The sequence below is a fragment of the Clavelina lepadiformis genome, chromosome 6 (assembly GCF_947623445.1).
Source record: "Clavelina lepadiformis chromosome 6, kaClaLepa1.1, whole genome shotgun sequence".
Lineage (NCBI taxonomy): Eukaryota > Metazoa > Chordata > Ascidiacea > Aplousobranchia > Clavelinidae > Clavelina > Clavelina lepadiformis.
Window position 1 is genome coordinate 1,154,128 of NC_135245.1, and position 17,772 is coordinate 1,171,899.

The 17,772-nt window shown below is 37.4% G+C and overlaps 4 protein-coding genes across 6 annotated transcripts; 2 read left to right on the top strand and 2 right to left on the bottom strand.

Annotated features, from left to right (window-relative positions):
• Window positions 1–939: 939 nt before the first annotated feature.
• On the bottom strand, window positions 940–5,543 carry LOC143462770 (polyubiquitin-A). Of its 2 annotated transcripts, XM_076961039.1 has the most exons (14): window positions 5,387–5,543; window positions 4,904–5,017; window positions 4,567–4,794; window positions 4,232–4,459; window positions 3,897–4,124; window positions 3,587–3,814; window positions 3,273–3,500; window positions 2,956–3,183; window positions 2,621–2,848; window positions 2,308–2,535; window positions 1,991–2,218; window positions 1,678–1,905; window positions 1,361–1,588; window positions 940–1,274 (listed from the first exon to the last, which is right to left on the bottom strand). In XM_076961039.1, exons 2-14 carry the CDS (start codon window positions 5,004–5,006, stop codon window positions 1,144–1,146), a joined length of 2,742 nt encoding a protein of 913 aa, XP_076817154.1. In that variant the 5' UTR covers window positions 5,007–5,017; window positions 5,387–5,543; the 3' UTR covers window positions 940–1,143. The 2 variants fall into 2 exon arrangements, with proteins under 2 accessions (XP_076817154.1, XP_076817155.1); XM_076961040.1 differs by lacking the exon at window positions 1,991–2,218.
• A 2,230-nt stretch (window positions 5,544–7,773) lies between these two features.
• On the bottom strand, window positions 7,774–9,768 carry LOC143462835 (ADP-ribosylation factor 6-like). 2 transcript variants are annotated; one of them, XM_076961132.1, is made up of 4 exons: window positions 9,581–9,748; window positions 9,247–9,365; window positions 8,767–8,901; window positions 7,774–8,054 (listed from the first exon to the last, which is right to left on the bottom strand). In XM_076961132.1, the coding sequence occupies exons 1-4, from the start codon at window positions 9,608–9,610 to the stop codon at window positions 7,859–7,861; spliced, it is 480 nt and encodes a 159-aa protein (XP_076817247.1). In that variant the 5' UTR covers window positions 9,611–9,748; the 3' UTR covers window positions 7,774–7,858. The 2 variants fall into 2 exon arrangements, with proteins under 2 accessions (XP_076817247.1, XP_076817245.1); XM_076961130.1 differs by having other exon boundaries at window positions 7,777–8,054; window positions 9,594–9,768.
• Window positions 9,769–10,348: 580 nt separating this feature from the next.
• Window positions 10,349–15,119, top strand: LOC143462817 (tetraspanin-18B-like). The gene is made up of 9 exons (XM_076961111.1): window positions 10,349–10,875; window positions 11,410–11,505; window positions 11,625–11,738; window positions 11,899–11,973; window positions 12,092–12,196; window positions 12,296–12,428; window positions 13,274–13,380; window positions 13,534–13,617; window positions 14,044–15,119. The coding sequence occupies exons 1-9, from the start codon at window positions 10,753–10,755 to the stop codon at window positions 14,110–14,112; spliced, it is 906 nt and encodes a 301-aa protein (XP_076817226.1). The 5' UTR covers window positions 10,349–10,752; the 3' UTR covers window positions 14,113–15,119.
• A 162-nt stretch (window positions 15,120–15,281) lies between these two features.
• LOC143462813 (tetraspanin-8-like) lies at window positions 15,282–17,760 on the top strand. The gene is made up of 9 exons (XM_076961108.1): window positions 15,282–15,340; window positions 15,495–15,588; window positions 15,684–15,893; window positions 16,465–16,539; window positions 16,704–16,811; window positions 16,927–17,050; window positions 17,180–17,286; window positions 17,361–17,444; window positions 17,522–17,760. The coding sequence occupies exons 1-9, from the start codon at window positions 15,315–15,317 to the stop codon at window positions 17,627–17,629; spliced, it is 936 nt and encodes a 311-aa protein (XP_076817223.1). The 5' UTR covers window positions 15,282–15,314; the 3' UTR covers window positions 17,630–17,760.
• Window positions 17,761–17,772: the final 12 nt, after the last annotated feature.

Here is a 17,772-nt window from a genome sequence, read left to right on the forward strand (position 1 = left end):
CTTGTTTCTTGCTTGAAAAAAGTAAGTTAAACTGTACAATGATCTCACGGGCCGGAAATAGTTCAATGTATAAAATAACATTGCGGGCCAAGTTTTATTGTAAAGCGGCCCGAGAGGTTGACACGTATGACCTAGAGTCCTAGACTAACTCAACACTTAGTCCACAATAGTACAATAACCACTAATGCCACACTCGGCTTACCACTGAACCACAAATTCAGGAACAAATAAAAATTTCAATTTCACGTTTACTGAATAATACAAACGATATAGTTTTCTACAAATTTTGTTGTATTTTCAACAAAAGGCTCTACTTCGGAATCCAATCTTTGAAAATTTGAGGATTAGCCTATGCCGATGGCTACGCCTATGAATGAAGCCTGGGACGAGATTGATTGGTGATTGGCGAAGTGTGGCTCAGAGATTAAAACCCCATCTCTGAATCCAATGAAATTAGAATACCAATTTTTTTATGTTGTTTTGACGAATCTAAATCGTTCTTTCTTCGTCTTGCATGAAGTAGGGAACCAAGAGCAAAACAATTAAGCTTTAGTTTGCATGACTGTAAAAGACAGGGCAACGATTGAAGTTTTAGCAGATTCGCATCAGCGAAGCACAGGTTCATTTCTTATGACAACAAAGTTGACAAGTTTAAGCCTAAAAGTCTTGTTCTGAATTACCACCTTGATCAGTAAGCAGTTGCATTTCTTTCAAACTTGCATCAAGTTGAAAAACATTTCTCAACACAATCTCTCAGTAAAAGTAACCTGCGCTTTTGCTAGTGTTGCACTTGATCTTGGCAGCTACTATTCGTGTTACATACGTTTGATGATCTTGTCTGGGAAGCATAGTAAGCCGTGCAATGTTCTAAAAGGCTGCCAAACCATCGAAGTGATCGAACTAAACTTTCAAGTCAACAAGGTCAATGAATGCGTTAGGTTGCACAACATGAAATTTTAATGGCATACTAAACAGCGACTGAAATAAGTTATCCAAGGAATAATACATCGCACCAAGCGTGCTTTGACGGGCTGAAAACTAACTTGTGAAGTTATTAAGAAAATCAGTGTTTCGCCACAGAACACAACAAACACTAACACGGTTTAATAAAACAGTTGCTTTCAGAACGGCCGAAACAGCAGATTAGATTCCACCACGGAGACGCAACACCAAGTGAAGAGTGGATTCCTTCTGGATGTTGTAGTCACTAAGGGTGCGTCCATCTTCAAGCTGCTTGCCAGCAAAGATAAGACGTTGTTGGTCTGGTGGGATTCCTGTACAATTCACAGATAATGTTATAACCTTTATCGATATTGAAGATGTAAACAAAAGAAATTCCAATAACGAAATTTATTCATACCTTCTTTGTCTTGGATCTTCTGTTTGACGTTGTCAATAGAATCTGAAGCTTCAACTTCGAGGGTGATGGTCTTGCCGGTCAAAGTTTTGACAAAGATCTGCATTCCACCGCGGAGACGCAACACCAAGTGAAGTGTGGATTCTTTCTGGATGTTGTAGTCACTCAGGGTTCGTCCATCCTCAAGCTGCTTGCCAGCAAAGATAAGACGTTGTTGGTCTGGTGGGATTCCTGAGAAAAAAATTCGTAAAATATGAAACCAATGTTTTACTTCTAACCAAGAGAATTTAAAACACTTAACAATAAAAATTCATTCATACCTTCTTTGTCTTGGATCTTCTGTTTGACGTTGTCAATAGAGTCAGAAGCTTCAACTTCGAGGGTGATGGTCTTGCCGGTCAAAGTTTTGACAAAGATCTGCATTCCGCCACGGAGACGCAACACCAAGTGAAGTGTGGATTCTTTCTGGATGTTGTAGTCACTCAGGGTTCGTCCATCCTCAAGCTGCTTGCCAGCGAAGATAAGACGTTGTTGGTCTGGTGGGATTCCTGAAATGATCACAGATAATGTTATAACCTTTATCGATATGGAACATATAAACAAATAACTTCCAAAAACAAAATTTATTCATACCTTCTTTATCTTGGATCTTCTGTTTGACGTTGTCAATAGAATCTGAAGCTTCAACTTCGAGGGTGATGGTCTTGCCGGTCAAAGTTTTGACAAAGATCTGCATTCCACCGCGGAGACGCAACACCAAGTGAAGTGTGGATTCTTTCTGGATGTTGTAGTCACTCAGGGTTCGTCCATCCTCAAGCTGCTTGCCAGCAAAGATAAGACGTTGTTGGTCTGGTGGGATTCCTGAGAAAAAAATTCGTAAAATATGAAACCAATGTTTTACTTCTAACCAAGAGAATTTAAAACACTTAACAATAAAAATTCATTCATACCTTCTTTGTCTTGGATCTTCTGTTTGACGTTGTCAATAGAGTCAGAAGCTTCAACTTCGAGGGTGATGGTCTTGCCGGTCAAAGTTTTGACAAAGATCTGCATTCCGCCACGGAGACGCAACACCAAGTGAAGTGTGGATTCTTTCTGGATGTTGTAGTCACTCAGGGTTCGTCCATCCTCAAGCTGCTTGCCAGCGAAGATAAGACGTTGTTGGTCTGGTGGGATTCCTGAAATGATCACAGATAATGTTATAACCTTTATCGATATGGAACATATAAACAAATAACTTCCAAAAACAAAATTCATTCATACCTTCTTTATCTTGGATCTTCTGTTTGACGTTGTCAATAGAATCTGAAGCTTCAACTTCGAGGGTGATGGTCTTGCCGGTCAAAGTCTTCACAAAGATCTGCATTCCACCACGGAGACGCAACACCAAGTGAAGAGTGGATTCTTTCTGGATGTTGTAGTCACTCAGGGTTCGTCCATCCTCAAGCTGCTTGCCAGCGAAGATAAGACGTTGTTGGTCTGGTGGGATTCCTGAAAAATTCAAAGATAATGTTATAACCTTTATCGATATTGAAGATGTAAACAAGAAATTACAATGATGTAAACAAAGAAATTCCAAAAACGAAATTTATTCATACCTTCTTTGTCTTGGATCTTCTGTTTGACGTTGTCAATAGAATCTGAAGCTTCAACTTCAAGGGTGATGGTCTTGCCGGTCAAAGTTTTCACAAAGATCTGCATTCCACCACGGAGACGCAACACCAAGTGAAGAGTGGATTCTTTCTGGATGTTGTAGTCACTAAGGGTTCGTCCATCCTCAAGCTGCTTGCCAGCGAAGATAAGACGTTGCTGGTCTGGTGGGATTCCTGAGAAAAAAATTCGTAAAATATGAAACCAATTTTTTACTTCTAACCAAGAGAATTTAAAACACTTAACAATAAAAATTCATTCATACCTTCTTTGTCTTGGATCTTCTGTTTGACGTTGTCAATAGAGTCAGAAGCTTCAACTTCGAGGGTGATGGTCTTTCCGGTCAAAGTCTTCACAAAGATCTGCATTCCACCACGGAGACGCAACACCAAGTGAAGAGTGGATTCTTTCTGGATGTTGTAGTCACTCAGGGTTCGTCCATCCTCAAGCTGCTTGCCAGCGAAGATAAGACGTTGTTGGTCTGGTGGGATTCCTGTAAAATTCACAGATAATGTTATAACCTTTATCGATATTGAAGATGTAAACAAAAGAAATTCCAATAACGAAATTTATTCATACCTTCTTTGTCTTGGATCTTCTGTTTGACGTTGTCAATAGAATCTGAAGCTTCAACTTCAAGGGTGATGGTCTTGCCGGTCAAAGTTTTGACAAAGATCTGCATTCCACCACGGAGACGCAACACCAAGTGAAGAGTGGATTCTTTCTGGATGTTGTAGTCACTCAGGGTTCGTCCATCCTCAAGCTGCTTGCCAGCGAAGATAAGACGTTGTTGGTCTGGTGGGATTCCTGCAAAATTCACAGATAATGTTATAACCTTTATCGATATTGAAGATGTTAAAGAAATTCCAAAAACGAAATTTATTCATACCTTCTTTATCTTGGATCTTCTGTTTGACGTTGTCAATAGAATCTGAAGCTTCAACTTCGAGGGTGATGGTCTTGCCGGTCAAAGTTTTGACAAAGATCTGCATTCCACCACGGAGACGCAACACCAAGTGAAGAGTGGATTCTTTCTGGATGTTGTAGTCACTCAGGGTTCGTCCATCCTCAAGCTGCTTGCCAGCGAAGATAAGACGTTGTTGGTCTGGTGGGATTCCTGTAAAATTCACAAATAATGTTATAACCACTATCGATATTGATGATGTAAACAAGAAATTACAATGATGTAAAGAAAAAACTTCCAAGAACGAAATTTATTCATACCTTCTTTGTCTTGGATCTTCTGTTTGACGTTGTCAATAGAGTCTGAAGCTTCAACTTCAAGGGTGATGGTCTTGCCGGTCAAAGTTTTGACAAAGATCTGCATTCCACCACGGAGACGCAACACCAAGTGAAGAGTGGATTCCTTCTGGATGTTGTAGTCACTTAGGGTTCGTCCATCCTCAAGCTGCTTGCCAGCAAAGATAAGACGTTGTTGGTCTGGTGGGATTCCTGTAAAATTCACAAATAATGTTATAACCACTATCGATATTGATGATGTAAACAAGAAATTACAATGATGTAAAGAAAAAACTTCCAAGAACGAAATTTATTCATACCTTCTTTGTCTTGGATCTTCTGTTTGACGTTGTCAATAGAGTCTGAAGCTTCAACTTCAAGGGTGATGGTCTTGCCGGTCAAAGTTTTCACAAAGATCTGCATTCCACCACGGAGACGCAACACCAAGTGAAGAGTGGATTCCTTCTGGATGTTGTAGTCACTCAGGGTTCGTCCATCCTCAAGCTGCTTGCCAGCAAAGATAAGACGTTGTTGGTCTGGTGGGATTCCTGAAAAATTAACAAATAATTTTTTAAACACTATCGACATTGAAGATGTGAACAAAGAACTTTTAATTATCAATAACACAGCAAAACAACAACTAAAATTCATTCATACCTTCTTTGTCTTGGATCTTCTGTTTGACGTTGTCAATAGAATCTGAAGCTTCAACTTCAAGGGTGATGGTCTTGCCGGTCAAGGTTTTGACAAAGATCTGCATGTTGAACGTTTCTGCGACAGAAAGTTTGTACGACTATTAGCTAATCATATATTTTCAGTTAGTTGTGCTACGCTGCACTGGACCCAGCATTACTAGGCCCAATATTAACTAACGAAAAGCTTTTGACAAATTACCCTATTCTGTCTAGATTGTAGACTGTTCGGCTAGCAGGAGGAATTTGGGTCTAGTATAATATAATACAATAAGGCATCCTGTGGTTGTGCTCTTGTATACTGTACTAGGCCCGGAATTTGAGTTAGTTTGCCAGTACCATAAGTCGCTCAGAGCTGTTACTCTTAGTCTCACTGTCTCGCTTTTTCAGCAAACTATTAAACTTCTATTCATGAAATAAGGTTAATTATTAGGCCTACTTTACTTACTTGTATTTCAGCAGAAAAAAAACAGCAACGGTAAAAAGTTTTCGTAAGGATCGTCGATAACACAACAATAAGTACACGTTATTTTAGCCAGTATGGCGGACAAATTGTCTTTATCGGTTTATATACTTGATAGGTCACATGATCAACCGACATCACGTGATCTTATTTCTGCGTTCTTATTGGATATAACAAACAAAGATGTCTCCAGAAACGTCGAAAATAAATTTGCTTTTCTCTCTTTGAGTTGTTGTTGGCACAGTTTAGACGCGTCATCATGATGAAACATGTTATGCTTGGCTGGCAGAATAGCACAAAATAATGCCACATGCGTTTCGTAAGTGCCATACTTAACCCGTGGAAACAAAGAAGTGCTAAAATATAAATAATCCTGACACAAATAGATAACGGCTTAACACAGTTAAGGAGATTAGTGTTACCTGTGTTGCAGTAGTTTACTTTTCGATAAATTATCTGCCAACCAAGCACATCAACTGCATGGGTTGCTGTACCCGTGCACTAAAACCCAAACCATGAAAATAACCAAGATAAAGACTGTTTAGGTAAACTTAAACCATGACCAAGTGCAATAATTCGTTTCGCTGAATACTGGCCAAGGGGCATGTTATGTTGACATTTTACAGCGACATAGCGCGAACTTTGATGATATTCGTTGAAGCATCGACCAAAACATCTGGTTAAATAATATTGTTTTAGGTATTCGTGTTATTCTGCGTATGAAACATGTTTTTTACGAACAGTTATTTACACTGTTTTTGGAGTTACCGTATGCAACAACGAATGTTATTTGGTTGAACTCAAATCACCTTCGTTACGAAACCTTTTTACGTAAGTGGATGCCTTTAAACAAGCACGTGATGGTACATTTCAAAGTTACTCATTAATATGCATGGGATTCGCAAGCCTGCAAAAAGACACGTATCGTTGTTTTAAGCTTGGGTCGGTTTCATGTCAATTGTGCCATGTATGTAGCCTACGCCTATCATCATTGAAGTTTGTAGCGTCACTTGAAAATATTACACCACATCCGAAACGTGATGCTTCATCATCTGTGCGAAATTGTCAGTTTCCAGTACGTGTAGGTAAATAACCGTGTTATGGACAAGCTTAATGTAAATGATGCCACTTCCTTTTATCTAGAATTCTAGATCGAAGCAAAGCAACATTTGGTGCCGACAACTTCATACGTCATCACGTGCATAACAACATAAAGAATGTGAAAATACTAAATGTACGAATGGTTCGGTACATACTGTATGAGAAAAGATGGCCCCAATTTGTGACCGGCAGTTCCCAACAAAAACCAGTCTCGACAGATCAAGCAACAACTTAGACAATGATGTTAAACTGCGACCTACTTTGAATGCGATTAAAAAGATTAGAGAATGAAACTGGAACTGCTTTACTATGGCGTCAGGATTTGGTGCAAAACAAACGAACGAAATAGAAGGGGAATAGGAGCTTGTCGGCACTTTAAATGTGTCAACTTCGACTCTACCTACTGGATTTCTTACACCGATTTTAAATGGGCAAGTCGGATAACAATGGCAGCTATGACGTGACTGGCACTCCAGTTCTAAAACAAACAATACCCTGTAAACCTTATGTGACCAGTTTAGAGCGTGTAAATGGGCCAACCATTCTTGCATCAACAAAAACCTAAAACAAAAAAGCTCGTACCAAGGTTGACAGCGTGAAAAAAGCTCAGCGAATTAGTTTACGGTGTTGCATTTTCATGAGGTACTGGGCTAATTAACAGCATTTTTGCTATACATTCTGCTTTCCCAAAAATGAACTAAAAATAGCTATGTATAAAGTGATACCACGAAGAACAACACAATTACAGTTTCTCAAATTTACCGTGCACTATTGGTCTCATGTAATCGATAACGTATTTCCACAATACAGCGAAAGCCTTTTCCTGGGGCCCTATTTATTGATTTCGGCCGATGTCGCAATAACAAACACGAACTTTGGACGTTGAATTGAAATTTGTTTGGACTTGTCATTTCTATGAACTTTGGGAGCCTTACAGTCTGTCCCAGTCGGTAAATATTTCTGGGCATAAAAATACGGGTTTATTACTGGTAAAATACCTGTGTGCTTTGACATATGACGTTTGTTCACGAGACTACTTACGTTGACTGCGCGTAAATGCTCATGTACCTTACACGCATGCACTGTAGCCGCAGACGAAGATTGGCGTTGAGAGAAATGCATTCAGAAACCGCCTGCAGTCCGAATTTGCCTCGCAACGAATAGTTGACGATTGACGTCATACACCCAGTTCGTCATAGCCATGTTAAAGGAAGTTCAAATTATTTTCTGACATCATGGGGATATAATGTAGCCTACTTGCTATGTTCCAGTGTATCAACAAATGTTTCCGAATTCATGTTAGTTCACAAAATTAGACTGCTGTTTGCTATAACATCTTTAATTAACAAAATTTAATCAAAATGTAAGTTCCGTAGATGCTTGCGGGTCGTCTATGAAATAACGAAACATCTTTCGTTTCTCTTTCAGTCTTAGGCGTAATTTTCTTTCTTCTCTCACGGCCCAATGGAGGCCTTCGTACAGGCCATCTCCAGTGATCGCGCAAGAAGGTTGGACATGCCATGTTCTTTGTACCAAATCGGTCAGCCCAAGCCTGCACAATATGCACACAACGGCATATGTGAAATATTGCCGTTGTAATATGGAAATAAGCATACAGACATTTTAATTAAAATCGATGTTGGCTGCTGATGCTAGTTTAGTTTAAATGTAAGTAAGGACGGTTATAAAGCTTCCTTCATGATCACTTGACCCGGAATTATAAACGTAGTAAAATGAACAAGCAAACAGGATTACTTGTAAATGTCATTAAGTTTCTTACGTAGATCAGTGACCAACTTCGAAAATAAGTCAAAAGTAGGCTAATTAGAAAATTAGATTATGACGCATCGCATTTTCAGAAGAATCTCTCCGTTTATCGCTATACGATATATGTGATTATATGCAAAGCGGATTAAAGACCATGTTTTTGTTCACTTTTCAGTTTCGTAACGTAAGGAACCTCGTCCAGCTTGCTGGGATACAGTAAATGAATTAGAAAGAGTGTGCTAATGATAGGCTTGCTTGTAACAGGTAATCTTCTAAAATTATAGTAAGTTTAACTGGAGTTTTTCTCCTGTTATTGAGGTAGTGTCTTTTTCTTAATATTGTGGCCGGCAATGTTTTACGAACAATGAAATAAATAAATCGCAAGTGTGTCTCATTACAAGTGTCACAAGGAGAAGGTTCATCGTGATAACGTAGCATTAGCGACACCACGCGTTACTATTACTAAAACAACAAAGTCGCTAGAAGCTTTTTCTTACCATCTGGCAACTTCGTCGGCCCGGTCTGCTCCGTCCATGTCCTGTTTGTTTGCGTAAACAAGAATGACGCAATCGTCTAAAAGCGGATCAAGCAAAATATTGGTCAGGATTTCTTTTGCTTCGATCATTCGTTCGCTGTTGGTGAAGTAAAATAAAAGATTGAGCATTGAAGAAGAGGGTTAAATACAGAACATTTGTTGCTGACTTTTAGACTATATACTATTTTGCAACCTGCAGTTCGGGGATAGAATTTCCCCCGAGTTTAACTGGTTACAACGAATACGCCGAACATTAGAGAACATTTTTTGCGACTACTTTACTGTGAGAGCTCGGTAATTTAACTTCTCTCATTAACTCATAACTTCAGCAACTCAAACTTTGGATAGTTGAAAGTAATTCAATGAGTCTTTTCAGACTTCTACTGCAAACTACCGGTTTGCGTTTCATAATTTTATGTGAGCAGGCCTTAAACCAACTTACTGGTCAGAGGAGTCTACCACGTAAGCGAGTACTCCGACTCCAATGAAGTAATGTTTCCAGAATTGACGAATCTTGTCCTGTCCACCGACGTCCCAGATTGTAAAAATGGTTCGTTTAATCTAAGAAGATAAATATGTTGTAACCTGTTGTTTAAACACCGGTTAGGTCAAAGATAGACACAACAATTACTTGACAATAAACTAAAAACTTTGTGCAGGTAATTCTGCATTCATTAAGTTTTGTGAGAGTAAAAAATACAGAAATTCATTTTGTTTTATTGCCTCTGTGAAAACTGAAAAAAGAGTATTTACAAGAGCTTGGTAGACTTAATTACCCCATTCATAAACCTGAATTTCTTCCACATTGAATCCTATAGTTGGAATGGTGTTTACTGCTCGTCCAGTCTTCAACCGGTAAAGCAAAGTGGTTTTCCCTGCTGCGTCGGGACCGAGAATTAGTACTCGCATTCTCTGGGGTCTTATCAATTTTGAAATGCGACTGCCCATTTCAATAAGAACTCGGTTGCCTAGAAAATGTTTGTTAGCTAGTAACACTTCCGAAATTTTTTTATCCAATACACCGTAAACAGTTTCACCTGTAGCTTTTGGTTGTAATTAATTTGGCAGCAGTTCCATAATACGACGACTCTGAATTTTATCTGTTGGTAAATCTGTAAGCAAAAGACTTGAAATTGACCACACTGGTAAGAGTTTTTATGCCCTTAGCATAAAACCGTGTGATTCTTGGGATTTACGTTTCTTCCTGTAACATGGCAAAAATTTTCAATTAAATGTTCCTTTACATTTTTGTAAATTGTTTGGTAATAATGAGACCGTATTTCGTATGAAAAAAAAAACAAACAACCAAGCTAAAGGTCTGGCAAGCAGGATGCATGTTAGCAATTTCTATGTCAATTGAATTATTTCGTGGGAATTCGTTGTAGGCTACTGTAACAAACTGAAAAAAAAAACGAAATACAAACGCTTTTCCATATGATAAAAATATCATGAATTCTTTTTTATTAGGGGGTTCACCTACAAAGCGTTTACAAAACAAACATGTCTCACAAAGAAAGACTTTTCAACAACAGATGTTTCCTGTCATTTTGCGTGGGTTGTTGACTAACTAGCCCATTTTCACAACGCGGTGGAATAAAAATAATAAACATTTATTGAACTGCATTGATGTTTTTAAGTGAGTAGTAGCTTAAGCTCGTAGGCCTACGTACTGTCAGAAAGATATATAAGTTATATACTAGCACAATTCAGACTTTGAAAACGACCACCAGTGATAACGACAATAAAAGTAATGTTGTTATAATAGAAATTAATAGTAATAGAAACATGTTACTGTGATTGTCCATTATTCATTACCGCCAACACACAAACACCTCAAAGTTTTCCTCGTGATTTTGGACCTGATTTTCTACTTATGTAGGTTGTAGACTACCTGGGATGAAATAATTTGTGCCAATTTTTATGACTTTGCTGCAGAAAGTCTGTTAATATGGAGAGCTCAAGACAGCCTATGTACTCTGATGCATGGAGTGAAGATGGTCGGGGGAAAACATCCTTGGGCAAAGTTAATTGTACAAGATACGCCTTAGTGGTGATGCATCTTCTGATTATGGTGAGCTGCCCAATCTAACCAAATTGACAGATTGAAGCTTTTGGTTGAAACAGAGTTGCCAGACTTATCCTTGTCAGAGCGTGGAATTCGCCACCGAAAAGTGCAGATATTGTTCTTGGAAGCAACCAATGTCGTTAAACACGAAATTCAAAAATTATATTTCTAAAAAATGAATTTTTTCATCAAGAAAATAGACATTAAATAAACTACTGCAGCAAACAATTGTAAAATAAAATTAAAAAAAAAGCTTCCATAAAAGAAGTAAAAAGTCACAAAATGGATAAATTAATGACAAAAACACAGAAAATGTTATATATAACAGGAGAAAATGCTAAAACTATCCGAATAAACAGGGATTTAAAAGTAGACCAAAAACTCAGTTCTTAAGATAAAATGCATTTTTTAAATCTTTGGAGCCCTAAGTCACGCTAAAAGCACAGAATTGGCAACTCTGGTTTCAAATGTCAGTGATTACCGTCTATGTATAATGTTGAATTTGCTTTGTGTGACACGTAAGTCTTTTTTCTTGTCCAGCTTTTTGGCATAATCCTCATGATGTTGGGAGTATGGGTCATTGCTGTTCCTGGCACAAAGCATTTAATCCAAATCAGCTCAGAAGATTTGTCCATGGTAAGCCAAATTATTATGTATTGAAATTGGAGTTATCTTATTTTTTCATTGGTATGTGTATTGTATATATATACATAAAACCATATACAAAACCATTGATTTTATTGTTAATGTTTCAGCACCAAATAGAAAAACTGTGTTACTTGGTTATTGCTGCTGGATTTGCAATCAGTATTGTGAGTTTTCTTGGGTGCATTGGAGCGTTCAGCAACAGCAAGTGCAGTATGGTTTTTGTAAGTTTAATGTAAATAAAATAATTTTATCATTTGTTTTTTATGTAGACTCATTCTTAAGAAAATCATGTACTTTGTAAATAAGTTCTTTACATATATTAATTAATTATCATTGATACAATGATAATTGTATAATAAAATATCTGCTTCCCTTTGTCAGGTTGTCGTTTTGATGGTTGTATTAATTTTTGCTGAGGTTCTGCTGGGTATATTGGCCATTTTATATCAGGATAAAGTAAATTCTTTTAATATATTTAATGTTGAACATCATTGCCTGCAAAGTGTGAGACCTAATTTCATTATGCTTTGTACTACTGTTCAAAGAACTCCAAGTATTTGCTGGTAATTTCTAGATACAACAAGCAATCAAAATACAGATGGGCAACTCTCTTTTCCAGTATAAAGGTGATAACAAGGAAGATAGCATCTCTGTTGCATGGACGCAAACCCAAAAAACGGTAATTGAATATGAAGAAGTTGTTTTGATTTAGCCACTTGTGCCAAAGAACCTTCCGCACAAAAATCTTGCAAAGCCCGTTGTTTGTGATTAATTACAGTTTGAATGTTGTGGAGTAGACACAGATGCTGGATACGAAAATCACACTAACGTTGTGTTTGATTACGGCAATTCCACTTTAAGTGAAGTTACTGGCTCAGAATGGTTTAGAAACAGTGACTCAGAAGACAAAGGTGAATATGGTATACATGAATACCACATTATATTTTTAAAGCCATGCCGGCAATAAAAGCATATTGGAATTCCCCTAAATAATTGTGTTCTTGGAAATACTCTTAACATACTTGTGTTGTGTATATTGCATGACACTAGTTGATGAGGATTCAGAAAGTGTTGGAAATTAACTATGGCTAGTCTGTAAACTGTTTCTTAAGTCCCCGACAATGTATATATAGAGCGAGGGTCGGCAACCCGCGGGCCGGATCCGGCCCGCCATGCGAAATCGTCTGGCCCGAGACATATTAATTAGTTATCACAAGAATACGGCCCGCCGTTTCTTATTGAGTTTCAAGCTGCAGTGTTAGCACTGTTTGAAAAAATTGTGGTATTGTTACGCCATAAGTACGTTGTACTAGTCTATTGTTACGCCATAAAACTAGTGCGAAGGCGGTAGACTAGTATCTCGTACTAAGTACGAGATTGTCTGTAGAGTAGACTAGTAGACTAGACTAGTCGTTGTAGATACAAAGAGAGATGCACACAAGCTTTAATCTAAACTTTTTTATAATGCTGTGTTGTTGAAGTGTGAATACATATATTTTGCTCTTTTTGTGATTGGTATGATTGAGATTGCAGCAATGTAGCGTAATATACTGAAGTGAGTGTGAATTATAGTATTAATGAAAATTCCGGCCCGCCAAAGAGTTGTACACTCGACATTTGGCCCGTGACTAGTAAAAGGTTGCCGACCCCTGATATAGAGTATCTTTTGGGATATAGTGATACATATACCTTAACTTAAATGCCGCAATATCCGTTGATCGGTTCCATTATTGTATAAAACTTTTTTTGGCTACAGAATGGCCAGAAAGTTGCTGTAAAGTCATATCTTCTACTGGTAGAATAAACGTGACGGCGTGTTATGATTCTGTTGACAGTAAAGACATCAATGGCTTGCTCAAAACAGTGAATACTTTCGTAAATTTTGGTTTAGTTCAAATTATTTTAATATATCAGTTTTCATTTTAAAACAAGCTCGTATTTATCATTAACTGTTTGATTAATAATTATTGGACTGTATCGTTGGTTGGTTGTTTAAGAGCTTTTTGTCCTATCCAGGGTTGTGCTGATCAAACTGTTACGTTTATAAAACGACACTTTTTTGCCATGACTGGTCTCGCAATCCTGCTCATCGTCGTTGAGGTGAGATTGCTTCTGTGCAAGGTTTTAGCTTAAAGTATATTAATATTTTCATTTCTGTCCTGTTTCAAATATAGTTTGAGCTCATCTTCCTAATTTTAACTTTTCGCTTAACGTTAGTCCCAGTATGTTTGACTTTTATGGCAATGATTCATGAGAGGTCGGGAAATGCTAATAATTACTGAAGAATTTTGCTTAAACAAATATCATATAATAATTAAATACCAAGTTTCCCCTAACTTTGTTTGCACTGTGTATTTGGAATTGTTCCATTAAAGTTACGAGCAATGCAGTTCCATCAACATAGATTTACTTTAGGTGTACATTACAATCGGGTCAGTAATACAGTCAAGTGATTATGAACTTATAATGCGTTTTGTTGAGCTCTTTTTGTTAATACCATCAAATAAATTTTGTTTTTTTGTGTAGGTGGTTACATTGGTGCTATCAATTCGAATGTGTGTATTTGTGAAAAAGAAAATTGTTCCAAAGCTCTGAACTAGTGTGTGCTGTGAAACTTAATTTTATGTAACTATAACGTGCCAATGTATATACTGTATATTGAATAAGGCTATCACCATTTTTATTGCATAATCTGAATTTGTATTGCAAATGAAATTATTTAAATTTACCATTATCAATCATCAATCCATTAACCAACAGTGTTTAATTTTGATTTAGGTACTATTACAATGCAACAAATTATGTCCCTATAGACATGTACATAATTAGTAAGATTTTAGCAGTGTATGACAAGTAGTAGACTTAGTATTGTGATATTTTTGTATTGTATATTAGTTGTAGCTATGTTTATGTTGAGAGTTTGAAATACCGATCTCATCAAGTGTGTTTTTGATATTCTTGCGGAGACTAATTCTTGCCTTGATGCTAGTGCAATTAAATCTATTTCTAATATTGCTGTGTTTTAATCGCAGTTTAAGTATTTTAAGTAATTTGTGTTTGAACTAGCCAAACTTTTGCCATTGAAAAAATACGTGCAATATGTGTTGATTTTTGCCATTTTATTGCTGTCATAGTTGTTTGCAATCCATGTGATATTGCCTTTTATCAGTAAGTGCAAGCGCCTAAACATGTGCGGCAGTTAGAAGTTTTGATATTTCTATGTCATAGAAATCTTACTAATTTGTGAACGTTATGCAATCAACTTGACATTATGAAATTGCACTATATACCGTTTATGAAATTTATCGTTAGCAAAATACTTATCTGACTCAAAATTATGACAAATATGATGCTAATAAACTTTTCTTGTTTTAATTCCTTTACAATCTTGGCAGTGAACTAAGTGTGTATGTTTAGAAAGAAAACTTTTTTCACTCGATCTTTTCTATTTTCTTTTGCTGGTGTCGTTGCCATAAACCGGTGTTGATTTTTGTGCTAAATCGTTTGATTTAAAGTAACAGTTTTTCCAGTTAATTTCAATACTCGTCAGTTAGATTTTATACATTATTATGCCCATTTGTAAATAAATAAAAGCGTGTTTGCACTGTTTCTTTTCATGTTCAGTAGAAAAGGTTTGAAAAGATAGAACAACAATCGGAATAGTTGAAGCTTGGAGAGCAACAATGACTATAGTGACGTCATAAAAGCAATTCTTTTTGAAAGTGGGTACAAGCGCGTAATAAAATTTTTTATCGACATGTGTTGGTGAAATGTTCGTTTGATGTCAGGCAAGAAGCATGCCAGTTATTCCAAAGAAAATAAGGTTAGCCTTACAGTATTACGTGTTAGTACACAATCGTGCTAAGATTAAAAGTACAGTATACTAAAACGTCATCCGCACGGTTATGTATGGAAACTATGAGGTCGTTATACAATGCAACAACTACCGGTAATATTAAACGTTTTGTGTGACGTAGCTGGGCTTGGATTGACGATGGTGAAGTCCCAAACAGAGAAGGCCGCGTCAGTTGCGCAAGATACGCGCTGGTTGTGCTCAATATATTCTTCCTCGTAAGTTAAAACCTGTCGGATTTGAATGCTAAAAAAATTCTAAAACTGCTCGATTTACTCAACCAAACTAACTGTTTCCGACATTTCACCGGTAGACTTTGGGTATTCTCCTCGTGTGCTTGGCGGTGTGGTTTCGTAGCCTGCCTGCCAACTGGAACGTCCTCGCTGTTTCAACCTCCACAAAAACGCGCGAAGATGTGCACACGACCACCATGTTTGCTATAGCGGCAGGTTCAACGACGATTGCTGTTGCTTTTGTCGGCTTCTGTGGCGCAATTTCCAACAGCAAGTATGTCCTGGGAATGGTAAGATAAACTACGTGCAATGTCGTGCGGTTACGTAGCTTTATGTCTTGTTGATCTGAACGTCGCCTATTGTCCTCATAATTTATCACCTGAACGTATTAGGCGTACAGTAGAGCTGCTGTTCCTTTCATAGTCACCTATAAGCAGGGCCACCATCTATTTGGGACCGAAAATAAGAAAAAATGACACAATTGTACAATTTAACTTACAATAAGGTAATAATTAATATAACAAATAGGTAATAATAATAATTACTATAAGGTAATAATTACTTTGACCTCCTCTGCTGATAAAATGGGATGCCGGAAAACAAGAAGAAAAAACTCGGTACTTAAAACTCTTCTACATTATTGTTAAAAATAAAATAAGGATGCAGGTTAAACTTAAAACATTTCTGAGAAATAAGGACTATTATATTTTGTAAGAGTTGGTCCCTGAAAATATACGGACAAATTTTAGAAATAAGAACGGTATGGAGGCCCTGCATATAGCTATTATCAATATAATAACAAATTAGTTTGGCTGCGCGGCCAAACGTCGTGATGTTTATGTTATCTGTGTCGTTTTGCAGTTTTTTCTATTCATGGCTGTTCATTTCGTTTTACTCCTATCCGTTGGCGGCCTTGGAATATGGTTGCGGGCAAAAGTAAGAGAGTTCTTGAAATAAGGAGTTTCAGAAAATGTGTTTGCTAGGAGTTTTACTTGTAACTATTAATTTCTTGAGCTAATAGTTATGTTTTGCTTTCGGCAAAATTTACTTTGGTTATAATGTAAGACGGCATCTTTCCATAATGCTTTGCTGCTTCGTAGATTGTGGCCGATTCAACTTACCAACTACAGATGAGCTTCATTCGAGCATATTCAGGCGACCAGGCTGAGAATGTAGAATCGGTAGCTTGGAAACACATGCAGAGTGACGTGAGTGATTGGGTTGTGAGTTTAAAGACAAATCGAAAGTGTGCCAACTAACAACTCATCTTATTTGATGTTAATTGTCTCTCAACAATACTCAATTTGACATAATACACTTTAGCTAAAATGTTGTGGAGTTACAGCCAAAGATGGTTTCAAAGATTTCCGAAATCTTGACGTTGGACTCAAAGAAAACGGACAGAGCTTAAAGGGGGCGGCTTTCTGGAGACAAAATAACTTTACAAGTACCACTTTATCAGCTTACAAATTCAACCTTCTCACTATAGAGTTTCAGATAGGCTGCGGCACTGTAGGCCTATAATGATAAATTTACATACGATTTAAAAGGTTTGTTAAATTCTGTTTACGTTTAGATGTCCAATGGCCTGATAGCTGCTGCACAAGAAACGAAAACCGCTTTTACGTTGATCTAAACAAATGTCGACAAAACGAGTCGGCATCGGGGGCAAGATACGAAACGGTAACCGTCAGGTAGCGGAAAAGAAAATTGTAATGCTTTTAGTGACAAGATTTAGCCTAGACCATATTTTGCAGGGTTGCGAAGTTGCAATAGAAGTTTTACTGAACAATGATGTTCTGCTGCTCACCGTATTGGCAATTTTGCAGGTCATTATTGAAGTAAGTACTGGCGTTCCAGAACATTAAGATTCTCTATCAGAATTAGGCTAGCCTAGACCTTTCTTTGCTTTCACCAGGCTGTGCACTTCTGTACTTTACGACAATTAGAAGCGGCCACTGTTGATGACGACACTTCGACAATAACACTCTTCTCTTTTGAGAGAACCAGCATAACCAGCGTGTGAAAATGATTATCTATTATGCCATGTGCTGGTCGACTTGTTGAATGGGCCTGAATTGAAAGTTATTCATTTGTCAAATTGAAAAGATTAAAAACTCAATTGCAAATGATTGACTTTTATTTGCAGCGTTTGATCATGTCTTTTGA